Source organism: Ovis aries, chromosome 1 (genome assembly GCF_016772045.2).
Source record: "Ovis aries strain OAR_USU_Benz2616 breed Rambouillet chromosome 1, ARS-UI_Ramb_v3.0, whole genome shotgun sequence".
In the NCBI taxonomy this organism is placed as follows: Eukaryota; Metazoa; Chordata; class Mammalia; order Artiodactyla; family Bovidae; genus Ovis; species Ovis aries.
This window is the reverse complement of record NC_056054.1, coordinates 231,912,525-231,924,695: the sequence shown is the minus strand read 5'-3', so window position 1 is coordinate 231,924,695 and position 12,171 is coordinate 231,912,525. Positions and strand designations below refer to the sequence as shown.

At 42.7% G+C, this 12,171-nt stretch overlaps 1 protein-coding gene across 2 annotated transcripts in view; it reads left to right on the top strand.

Moving 5' to 3' along the window:
- The window catches only part of KCNAB1 (potassium voltage-gated channel subfamily A regulatory beta subunit 1), a 451,035-nt gene that overhangs the window by 360,091 nt on the left and 78,773 nt on the right, over positions 1-12,171 (top strand). For both annotated transcript variants that reach the window (XM_004003226.6, XM_004003225.6), the window contains exons 3-4: positions 6,970-7,007; positions 11,161-11,240. In XM_004003226.6, coding sequence (XP_004003275.1) covers positions 6,970-7,007; positions 11,161-11,240 — 118 coding nt within the window. The remainder of the gene's footprint in view (positions 1-6,969; positions 7,008-11,160; positions 11,241-12,171) is intronic.

Here is a 12,171-nt window from a genome sequence, read left to right as displayed (position 1 = left end):
TCTATGATCTGATAGGTATGCTAAGGGCCTCGAATAGAGGTTTTCAAAGCATGTATTCCTTTGTACACAAAGGAATTTCATCAGAAGACACAATAACAGTTCAAAGTTCTCTTTATACTCTCTCTGCTTGAAAAAGTTAGAAACAAGTGTCAGTTAAGTAAAATGATCTTCTAAATAGCATCTCACTAATTTGAAACGTCACAGTGAAATAATCATATGCCATCCTAGGTCTCAAGAAGGTGTGTTCTCATTAGAGGCAGAAAAATGATCAAGGAAACTGCCACAGAAGTTTTCTGAGAATTGTATTAAGTAATAAACCACCTTAGATCTTGCAAAGAGGGGTAGCAGAAATAAAATCACACAAGTAGAATTTTCCTGTCTGAAAAACTGCCACTCAGTCCTTCTCCATCCTGGGGGAATACATCCTATTTGTAAGTGTCAGCTCTTCCTCGTGGTTGGTGGTGGACCCTGCCTATACTGTGCCCCTCTAATCCCCAGGAGCCTTGCAGCGAGGGACAAGGACTTTCCCCACCCTTCTCCAGGAGAGGGCACAGCTATGTAGGTATAGGGGTGAAGAGAAACACATCAATCACATAAGGGTTAGAACTGAAGACTGTTGATGAGCATTTTTCATGTTTCTATAAATCAAAATATACATGTTTATTTCATGGGAAACTATCCCAGTACTTTGTACATTAATGATAGCCAAAAAGCCAATTCAATTCAATTTAACCAGATAATTATCAACGATTTTCCAAGGACTGTTTTATTCTAAGACTGTGGAGATAAGAAGATAAATGAAATAAAGCCCTATACCTCAAATAGCTTATGCTCTAGTAAAAGATTTAAAGTTTGTAAACAAATAACTATAAAAGAAATAAATAACAAATGTTTAAAAGGTCAGGGAGGTAGCCTACTTAAATCAAATAAGCTGAATGGAAGAATGACAGAATCCCCAAAATGGAACCAGACTCTTCATTTTTACTAAATTATGGTGTGGCTATGTGTGTGTGTGTGTAATACCTATATTTTATTTTATATTTAAAAATTTAAACTCAAACTGAAAAAGAAAAACATTTATTATTGTTGTTATCATATAATTCATTAATGCTCTGACATGGAATCAGAAACCTGATGTCTTTTCTTCTGTACCAAAATGTCAGCCAGGTCTATTTACTGTAATGTATGGTATGAAGCCTTAAATATGTAAACTAGTGTTGGTAATATTTTTCAGATTAACTTTGGAATAAAACTGCTCCTAAACATAAGCTTTTCCCAACATGGCTAGGTTCTTATAAGGAGGGTTATATCCTCCAAGATGGAAATACTATTCTAGCTTTCAATGTTGCCATAGTATTCAATACCATTTTGTAGTACAGTTTGGTAACTTCATAGCCTTTCATCTGTACTATCAAAAATTAAGAAAGGTATGGCAGAAAGTGAAGAGAAACTAAAAAGCCTCTTGATGAAAGTGAAAGAGGAGAGTGAAAAAGTTGGCTTAAAGCTCAACATTCAGGAAATGAAGATCATGGCATCTGGTCCCATCACTTCATGGGAAATAGATGGGGAAACAGTAGAAAGAGTGTCAGACTTTATTTTTGGGGGGCTCCAAAATCACTGCAGATGGTGATTGCAGCCATGAAATTAAAAGACGCTTACTCCTTGGAAGGAAAGTTATGACCAACCTAGATAGCATATTAAAAAGCAGAGATATTACTTTGCTAACAAAGGTCCGTCTAGTCAAGGTTATGGTTTTTCCAGTGGTCATGTATGGATGTGAGAGTTGGACTGTGAAGAAAGCTGAGCGCCGAAGAATTGATGATTTTGAACCGTGGTGTTGGAGAAGACTCTTGGGAGTCTCTTGGACTGCAAGGAGATCCAACCAGTCCATTCTAAAGGAGACCAGTCCTGGGTGTTCATTGGAAGGACTGATGCTGAGGCTGAAACTCCAATACTTTGGCCACCTCATGAGAAGAGTTGACTCATTGGAAAAGACCCTTATGTTGGGAGGGATTGGGGGCAGGAGGAGAAGGGGATGATGGAGGATGAGATGGCTGAATGGCATCACCGACTTGATGCACAAGAGTTTGGGTGAACTCCGGGAGTTGGTGATGGACATGGAGGCCTGGTGTGCTGTGATTCATGGGGTCGCAAAGAGTCGTACACAACTGAGTGATTGAACTGAACTGACCGAAGCTGAATAAGCTGAAGAATTGATGCTTTCGAATTGTGGTCCCAGAGAAGACTCTTGAGAGTCCATTGGACTGCAGGGAGTTCAAATCAGTCCATACTAAAGGAAATCAACCCTGAATTTGAACTGTGGTGTTGGAGAAGACTCTTTAGAGTCCCTTGGACTGCAAGGAGATCCAACCAGTCCATTCTAAAGGAGATCAGCCTTGGGTGTTCTTTGGAAGGAATGATGCTAAAGTTGAAACTCCAGTACTTTGGCCACCTCATGTGAAGAGTTGACTCATTGGAAGAGACTCTGATGCTGGGAGGGATTGGGGGCAGGAGTAAAAGGGGACGACAGAAGATGAGATGGCTGGATGGCATCACTGACTCGATGGACATGAATCTGAGTGAACTCCGGGAGTTGGTGAGGGACAGGCAGGCCTGGTGTGCTGCGATTCATGGGGTCACAAAGAGTTGGACATGAGTGAGCAACTGAACTGAACTGATGCTAAAGCTGAAGCTCTAACACTTTGGCCACCTGATGCAAACAGCCGACTCATTGGAAAAGACTCTGATGCTGGGAAAGATTGAAGGCAAAGAAGGGGGCAACAGAGGATGAGATGGTTGGATGGCATCACCGACTCAATGCACATGAATTTGAGCAAACTCCAGGAGATAGTGAAGGACCGGGAAGCCTGGCATGCTACAGTCTATGGGGTCACAAAGAGTTGGACACAACTTAGCGACCGAGCAACAACAACCTAAATAATGCTGGTTTGTTTTCTTAAAGCATGAAATCCAGTATTCAAAGGCCCCATTTTGGAAATTAAATTTCAGGTCACCATTTTCATATCTGGGAACTGACTGCAATGTTGAAAGAGTGAACCAAATTATTCTTTAACAAATGAATTTTCCAAAGACTATGTTGCCAGAACTGAGAAAAGCAAGGTATTTGTGTAAATTATTCTGAATGTCCCAATAGAAAACTATCCACAAGGTTTTGAAGACTTATAATGTCAGCAAGAAGCTTGGAACTTTGAGCCAATCTTTGCTGCTAAATGAATATGGGACTGCTTCCTTTGATGATATGAACAGTTAGGGGGAAAAAGCTCTCCAAGATCACAGCACAAGTAAGCCAGCAAATTCATTAAGCAAACACTGACCTGATTTTTCTCCAAGATATAGAAGAATAGCTGATTCATGATATTAATTACCAAATCCATGGCTTGTTTCCTTTTAGCTTTTTAGCCCAAAGCCATTCCTGATAAATGAGGAAATTAATGGACTTATGCTTACTGCCCCTTTAAAATACTGCCACCTCAGATCTGTTGTTTGACAAGTCCAAGCTTAACTCTGCCCTTTGTGAGAGCCTGATCTGTAGTAACACAATTTGGAACACTGCCTTGTATATCAGAGAAGGCAATGGCACCACACTCCAGAACTCTTGCCTGGAAAATCCCATGGGTGGAGGAGCCTGGTAGGCTGCAGTCCATAGCGTCGCTAAGAGTTGGACACGACTGAGCGACTTCACTTTCACTTTTCACTTTCATGCATTGGAGAAGGAAATGGCAACCCACTCCAGTGTTCTTGCCTGGAGAATCCCAGGGATGGGGGAGCCTGGTGGGCTGCCATCTATGGGGTTGCACAGAGCCGGACATGACTGAAGTGACTTAGCAGCAGCAGCTTTCTATATCCAATGGTCTGAGACCCTTCTCATCACAAAGTAATTTTGACGTTTTGCCTTGCAGAGACTCCTTGTTCAAAAATTCTTTAACCCCTCCAAAATTCTCAAAGCATCACAAATAAATATAGCTAATAGTGTGCTGCTACTGCTGCTGCTAAGTCACTTCAGTTGTGTCCGACTCTGTGCGACCCCATGGATGGAAGCCCACCAGGCTCCCCCGACCCTGGGATTCTCCAGACAAGAACACTGGAGTGGGTTGCCATTTCCTTCTCAAATGCTTGAAAGTGAAAAGTGAAAGTGAAATCGCTCAGTCGTGTCTGACTCTTCCTGACCCCATGGACTGCAGCCTACCAGGCTCCTCCATCCATGGGATTTTCCAGGCAAGAGTACTGGAGTGGGGTGCCATTGCCTTCTCCAATAGTCTGCTATTATTTATATATATGAGCTCATTTACTGCAATAGAAAATGCGACCAATAATTTAACTTATCCTGAAAGTTCTCCGCCAGATTTTCAACATGCTGAGCAGCAATGTTTCTGATTATAGGAAAATTTGCAAGTGCTTGTTTATGCTCTGGAGACATAATTTCTGCTACATTCAAAAGAAACTCTTTTGTAAAAGTGTTGTCTGTAAAACGGTTTCATTGCCCAGGCAATTTTTTCACTTAATAGAGAACTGCACTTCACAGCAGATCTTTTATTTTATTCTCATTCAAAACAAACACTGCCATTTCTTCAGTCCATCAAGTTCCCAAATGCCCATCTTTTCTGTACAATAGCAGTCATGGCTTATTTTATTATGGTGACTTAAGTTGTAATTTTTCTGTTGTAAACATTCTTTGTTTATAACAAAGAATTTTGTTGGAAATTCTTCACATCTACCGAAAAAGTGCACCCCTATTTTTTCTTGAAATACTGAACTCTGTTTTTTAGGAGATACACAAGTCCCCTTTTCTCTAAATTTTACAATAAATAAATAGCAGTAAACACATGGGCGTAAATAACAACTGCCATTTGATCTCAGTGTTGAAAATACAAAGAAAGGTGTATGACCTTTGAATAAACAGGGAGGGCATCTCCCCCTCAGATTCAGGGCATTTCGTCTATGTGGGGACACTGATCCTCTGTCATTAAGAGAAGCTAGAAATCAGACATTTGAAAGAAAAATCTCCCAAGATTAAGCAGATTAATCTCCTAAATTATCAAAATGTTGGTAACTTTTATTAAAATACCAAGTGGGACAACATTGTTCTTGCCAGGCACAACAAATCTGCAAACTGAGAGCAATCTGTAAATCTCCCGTTTACAACCTCTGGGGATGGAGAGAGTACCAGTAAAATAATATATATCCTCCCTTTGTTTAGTCCCTAAGAACTAAGAAGAAAAAAGGTACAGTTACATCAACATGCTTCTATTGGGGTATGAATCCAAATACCATAATTAATTTTGGAAATTTACTGATGAGGTGGCAAAATGCGGTGAGAAAGATATCCTCCTCGAAGCCCAGCACATGTGGGGAATCCTGAGTATATCACTTATTAGTCTGGTTGATGCTAGCTAGCTAGAGTCATCATCTAGAAATTGGGATAATAAAATTACCTTGTAAGTTTGTTAAAATTCGTAGTGATGAAAGCATGCATGTTTCTCAGTGTACTATTGGCATTTGGAAGATGTTCCATAAATGGTAGCTATCCTGTTATTGCAAAACATAAGTTTCCAACAACATTTCTTTGTTGCCCCCAAATATGAACTGTGCCCAGTCACCTCCTGTCACCCCTCCCTCTCCACATCGTGTTCCCTCACCTGGCGCAGAAGCCCACGCCACAACTCATCAGCCCACTCAAGTGTTCTACTCACTTGCCTCGCCTGCACTCTTACCTGTGCCTGGAATGCCTGTTCCTCCCTTCTTCATTCATCTACTTCCTTTGAGACTCAACCTCTTCTCAGAAGTCTTTCTTGAGGGCCACCTCTTTCCAGTCAGAGTAGAGCACTCCTTCCCCTCCTGCCTTGTATTTGCCTTCATCATATCATTTGTCAACTGTGAGGGCTTCCCAGGTGACTCCGTGGTAAAGAATCCTCCTGCCAATGCAGGAGATGTGAGTTTGAGCACTCAGTCAGGAAGATCCCCTGGAGAAGGAAAGGGTAACCCACTGCAGTATTCTTGCCTGGAAAACCTCATGGACAGAGGAGCCTAGTGGGCTGCAGTCCACAGGGTCACAAAGAGTCAGACAATGAATTAGCGACTAAATGACAGCAGTTGTCAGTTGTGAGCTCTTGGAACAGAGGAACTAGGGCAATCACCTCACTATACTGAGCACGTGAGTGCAGTGCCTTTGCCTGGCAGGTAATTAGAGCTCAAAAAAAAAGGATCAAGGAGAGAATTATGAATGAGTCAGATGACTATAGACCCGAGAGGCAATAGCCCACTCAGTGCCTGATTCTCTCTTGCTTTACAAATGCAGATCTTTGGCAACTGGTTATGCCTCTCCTGCTTGCCTTCCCAATCCTCACTCAGCAGCCACTGCCTCACTCAGCAGCCACTGCCTCTATCCCACCCCAAAGCCAATGGGAATTTCCATTCTGGAGTGGCAGGTCATAAGAGAGGGAAAAGCTTAACTGTCACCCCTTGCAGCTTGGAAATGGGGACTGGAAGAACCTCTGAGAGGGTTCCTTTTGAAAGGGAATAGAGAACACAAAATAGAGTCCCTCACCGGAGGCAAAGGCAAGGAAAATTTGACCAAAGGTCTTCCCTTCCCTTTTAGAAGTGCTAACTTCTTAGCCAAGTGGAAAGAAAATGAGTATGCAGTGGACGCAGGCTTGCGGCACTGCCTTCTTACACAGCAACATATATGGTCCTAAATCAGAAGAAAAAGCTTTTAGTAGACAGGGCTAATACTAGCATATACTGGGCCTTTAAATGAAGAAAAGACAAGCAAAGGGATGCAGATCGCTGCTGGAGAACTTAGTGACAGAAGGAGGATGGGCAGAACTTCCTGTCCAGGTACCTTCATGAGCAACCTACTGAAGTAGCCCCGATGTAAGAAAAGTGTTTTCCTTAATGCACAATAGTAGAAAAATGATTATGAATAACATGCAAATATTTATTCTTTTTCAGGAACATGGGTGACATTTGGAGGTCAAATTTCAGATGAGGTGAGTTCCTTTTGTCTTCAGTTATGCTGATCATAGAAAATACAGAGCAAACTATATTTTACAATACAGTTTCTGAGATTCTAGTATTTTAAAAGGATAATATTTTAATCACTGGAAATGACTAAGATTGACTCAGAGATTATTTTCCACTTTATCTTGCTTCCTGTATTTTTCACATTTAGACTATTAATAGCCCTTGAAGCTGTCAATCTACTAAATGAGCAAGCTCAATAATTAGAGGACAATCAATTCTGGAATTAGTGTTTAGTAACTTTATGAAAAGATTTTATTGCTGGCATGTGTATACATATGTGTTTTATCTTCATCTAGACCAACTGGTCCCAGTTTGCATTGTTCCCATTTTAGTATTTCTCAGTCTTAGGAAAACTGGGTCACCCAGACTTGGGCAAGTTAATTCAACCTCTGTTCCTCATTTTTTCATATGCAAAATGGGAAGTTCTGTTGAAAATATTAACCATGTTATGCATGTCAGACATTTATATAGCCCTCTGGCTAGTAGGTTGCAGACACTAAATAAATGGGACCTATAACAATCGTATTCACTACAGCACTCCTTTACACCTTCATTTACACATTCAGAATGGTTCTTATCAAAATGATAATTCTGACCATTGCCGTTAATGATTACTTTCATGGCATAAGTGAGCTATGGAGGCGTTGAGTACCAACAACTTCCCTGAAGAAACCCCTCAAGTCCCTCCAAGCCTTCCTTGGCTTCCTTGATACCACTGAGAAGTCAGGGATAGTGCATCTAAGTGGATATACTCACTGGGCTTCAACTCACTCTGCATTAACTAAATTTGTTAACATTTACTTTTACCAACAGTTGCCACATCAGTAAAATGCAGATGATGGCCCCTAAGATTAATGAAGGGCTCAGCCTGGTGCCTGACACAAGACAAGCTCTTTTTAAGGTAGTTCTTACTACCATTCCTAAGGAGACACTTAGGGAGATAAAGGGTCTTTTCCACAGCTCACAAGGTCACCCTGTTATTTAATAGATCAATAGGGAGGGGTCTTATCTTCTTATTTTTGTCTGTCTGAATGCCTGTTCCCAGTATTGGGCATAGGTAGGTCATCACAAAGGGCTTGTTACAGCGAAGAGTACTTGGGAAGCAGACTTGAGGTGGAAATTAGCCTGCAGAACAGTTATTAGGAAGCTGGGCTGTGATGCAGTCTCAGCAGTGACCTCAGCTGACCCCATGGAGATCTCTGAAGCTCAGATGGCCCTGCAGAGTTGTCCCAAGTTGGGGCAAGAGGAGTATTTATATCCCTTGTATGACCAGTCATTGGACAGAGGCTGCCCTGGCAGGCAGGTCTGTCCCTGGGCTAGGTGACTCACGTTAGCCAACTGCTTTCTGATGACAGCATTCCTAAGAGCTGGGGAAATATTTCCTTGAGTTCTAAAGGAGGACCAGGGTGGTCATCACCAGATCCACTCCAGGGCCATCTCAGGAAAGGAGAATTGAGGCAGCACAGAGGCAAGTGCACAGACATCAAAGCGGATGCAGGCTTCAATCAGATGCAAAATAAGTGATAAGGAAGGAGGGAGGTCTAAAGTTAATAATCCACTGTATCTTGCATGTGCATAACCTCTTATTGGCTGGTATGGTACTTGGAGCGGAAAAAGACAAAACACCTTCCCTCTCAGAGCAGAGAAGTCAACTGTAAGCATATTATTCCCCTCTTCATCTTTGCTCTGCCCTTGATAGTGTCTGCTCTCTGCTGCAATGAGCCCAGCTTGCCCAGGTCAGAGTACGAAGGGCCAGCCTCTGAAACAAATCATTTTAAAATTATGATTCTAAAAACTACACAATAAAGCTGTTGTGAATGACTGCAGAGACTTTCACCTCAATGCAGACCAGACAAATAGCTATTGTCCTTCTGGAGAGCAGCTGTGGCTCTTCCCCAGGGCCCAACAGAGACATTGCCAGCAAGGAAGACAGGAAACACAGCCAGACCACAGTCACTCCCACGGCTGAACTGGTCAAGTTAAACTATTTCCATGAGGCAGTGGAGGCACAAAGCCAGTACTAACCTTAATATGCTGAGTGAGATCATTATCAGTGCCACCTTGGGAGGTGGTGATGTCCCCATTACTGTGTGAGTTCAGCCATTTATTGAATAGCCACTTGGCAGGAATGCTGTTAGGCTTCTTTCAATTGCAGGTAACAGTAAATCCAATTCAAACTGGCTAAACAAATAGGGGAAAAAACTATTTTTATTTTCAAATTAGAAATGCAGAGTTGGAGCAAGCTTCCAGGTTGACTCAATCAGAGCCTCCGTTGCATTTCCTAGTGATTCTCCTGAGCCTGTGTTCCTTTGTATGTCAGCTTCATCCATACAAAATAGTAAGATAGTGGCAGGCATTCTAGATCTCAGTTAGAAAAGTAACTGACTTAGTCCTATGATTTCCTTTATTCCATGTTCAGATCTTCAGATCTCATGATTGGGAAATGTCTTATCATTTAGTTCAGCTCTCCATCCAGGATCCTACATCTTAAAATTTCTCCCTAGATGAGATTTATTATACACATTTCCTAATAATAATCCATTAGTATGACATATGACATAACACAGGGATGATATACAATACAAGGGCAATAATCTCTACAGTATAGGGCATGAGACTTCCCTGGCAGCCTAGTGGTTAAGACTCCATGCTTCAATTGCAGGGGCTCGGGTTTGATCCCGCATCCTGTACTACCCAGCTGGGGAAAAAAAAAAAAACCCAACATGCGTGTGCGCATATATATATATACGATATTACATATATTGTGTGTGTGTGTGTGTGTATATATATATATATATATATATATATATATATATATGGCAATTATGGTATGAAAAGCTATACTGTCTTAAATTTTAATTTATACTTAGGAAAAACGGCATAATGGTGCCAAATTAGAAGCAGTAATAATAGGCTTCCCAGGTGGCTCAGTGGTAAAGAATCTGCCTGCCAGTGCAGGAGATGCAGGAGACATGGGTTCAATTCTGGGTCAGGTAAATCCCCTGGAGGAAGCAATGGCAACCCACTCCAGTATTCTTGCCTGGGAAATTCCAAGGACAGAGGAGCCTGGCAGGCTACAGTCTATGGCGTCACAAAGATTCGGACAAGACTAAGTACACACACAATAACATTTTAGCTGCTATTCTAAAGGATTTGCATTGTGCTAGCCTGACAGTTTTCTTGGTATGTCACTTAAAAGAAAAAATAGGAAAAGAGATTATCTTGGAAATACTGATGAAGCACCCTTAGCCCACAATGAAAAGCATAATGTAAAAATCAATTTCAATTATTTGCGAGGTGTGTAATTTTTCAGTTGACTAATAAGTCTATCAACAAAATGAAAAAATGTCCTTTCTCCAGCATTGTTTATTGCTGTCCCTCCAGAACCATCCCTCAAGGTGTAGTGTATAGCTGCTCGCCATGCTCTTTTGTCACACTTGCCACTCGCGTTCAGCAGCACGAAGGAAGGAGCGAGGAGCCTGGCGGTCTCAAGCGGACCTGTGAGGAGCTGGTGCGCTCAGCCTTTCCTCTCCATGTAGCGTCTGTGGCTGGTGGCCACTCTGTGACCGTGCCTGGGGCTGTGCTGAGCTGACAGGAGCTTTCCAGCAGTCCCAGCTCTGTCTAACTTTTGGTTCATCAGCACAGTCTGCAAAGCCTCCAGGGGAAAAAAAAGGCACAAGCTTTCAGGTCAAGAGTTACCAACTGCCAGAACCTATTGGCTTGGGAAAAAGAGAAAGACGAGAAATGAAGTCACCAGGGATACAAACGACCGTCTTGGTCAGAGAGATTCCAGTGCCACAGAGAATGTTGTCAAACCAGGTGTTCCAAGCAGAGTGAGAAACACAAGTCCCTCCGCCTCACTGTGCTCCTGGTGGCTGGGTATTCTCAGCACTGAAGGAAATCCCTCAGTGCCCAGTAGAGGTCTGAGGGAAGGGGTGATTTTACCATCTTCAGGCTGGTTGGATCTTCTTTTTTTCTTTCTTGCTTTAATACAACTGAGAAAAATAAAACTGGTCTGTGAGACTTCCATGTTTTTAAAGACCACTGGAGGAGTCCAAGTTGCTTCCCAGGCTTGTAAAGCATTTGGCTTTTCCGACTGACCTTCACATCCTCTTGCAGGTTGCTGAACGGCTGATGACAATCGCATATGAGAGCGGAGTGAATCTCTTTGATACAGCCGAGGTCTACGCCGCTGGAAAGTAAGTCAGTGCCTGATGCCTCTCTCATGTCTCAGTTCTGGGCCCCAGAGACTCCCCCCAGACCATTGCTGACACATTGGCGAGAAGGGTCTGTCCTTCCCACACAGGCTGATGCCATTGCTTTTCTTCCCTCCTTTACCTACCTCCACCAGAACTGGGGCTATTGACCATCTCTGAACCCCTCTGCCCACCCAGACCTTCCCACCCCTCGTCCCTGTAGGAAGAAAGGACTGGAAGCGATTGCCGCAGTCTGTCAGTTCTTGAGGGGCAGAAGTGGTTGTGACCAGAGTGGTCACAGTGGAGCCCCATACATATGAGCTGAATGTAATTAATATAAGGGAGCAGATTCCAGCATGGTTTTTCCAAAGCTAGTCTTTCGTTTTATAACCACCCCACATAGTTCCTCAACCTTGAGGAGAACAGGCACATCCTCTCTGCAGGGAAGCAGAGATTAAAGGAGGGATTCCCAGAGATGCCAAGAAACCAAATATCTTTTATAAGAGGGCATTTCAGGCTCTATGCTGAGAACAGACAGGGCTGCGAAGAGGCCTCACTTCTTTTTCTGGAGAAGTCATAGCTGGCTACAACCTTCTTCTGAACCCTAGAACAGGTTTAGAGCTCCAGGACAGGGCTCAGTGATAAGCCAAAGCACATGGGTACTGCGTCTTCAGTGTCCACACCCTCTGGTCCCACACAATAAGCACATTCAACAGACGTGGCCGCCTTGGCCTCCTGCTATGAACACCGATGCAGAAAAGAAACTAAACATCTAAACTGCTACTGGAGCAGCTCTGCAAGTCTCTAACAGGACTGAGGAGCATAATCACCTGCAGGCTTAATTCCTCCCCTTCTGGATGAGAATAACAAACTGCTGAATCAAGTTCATCCCTGCTTGATAAAAGTGCATTTTGCTAGCCTGGTAAAAGTGCAT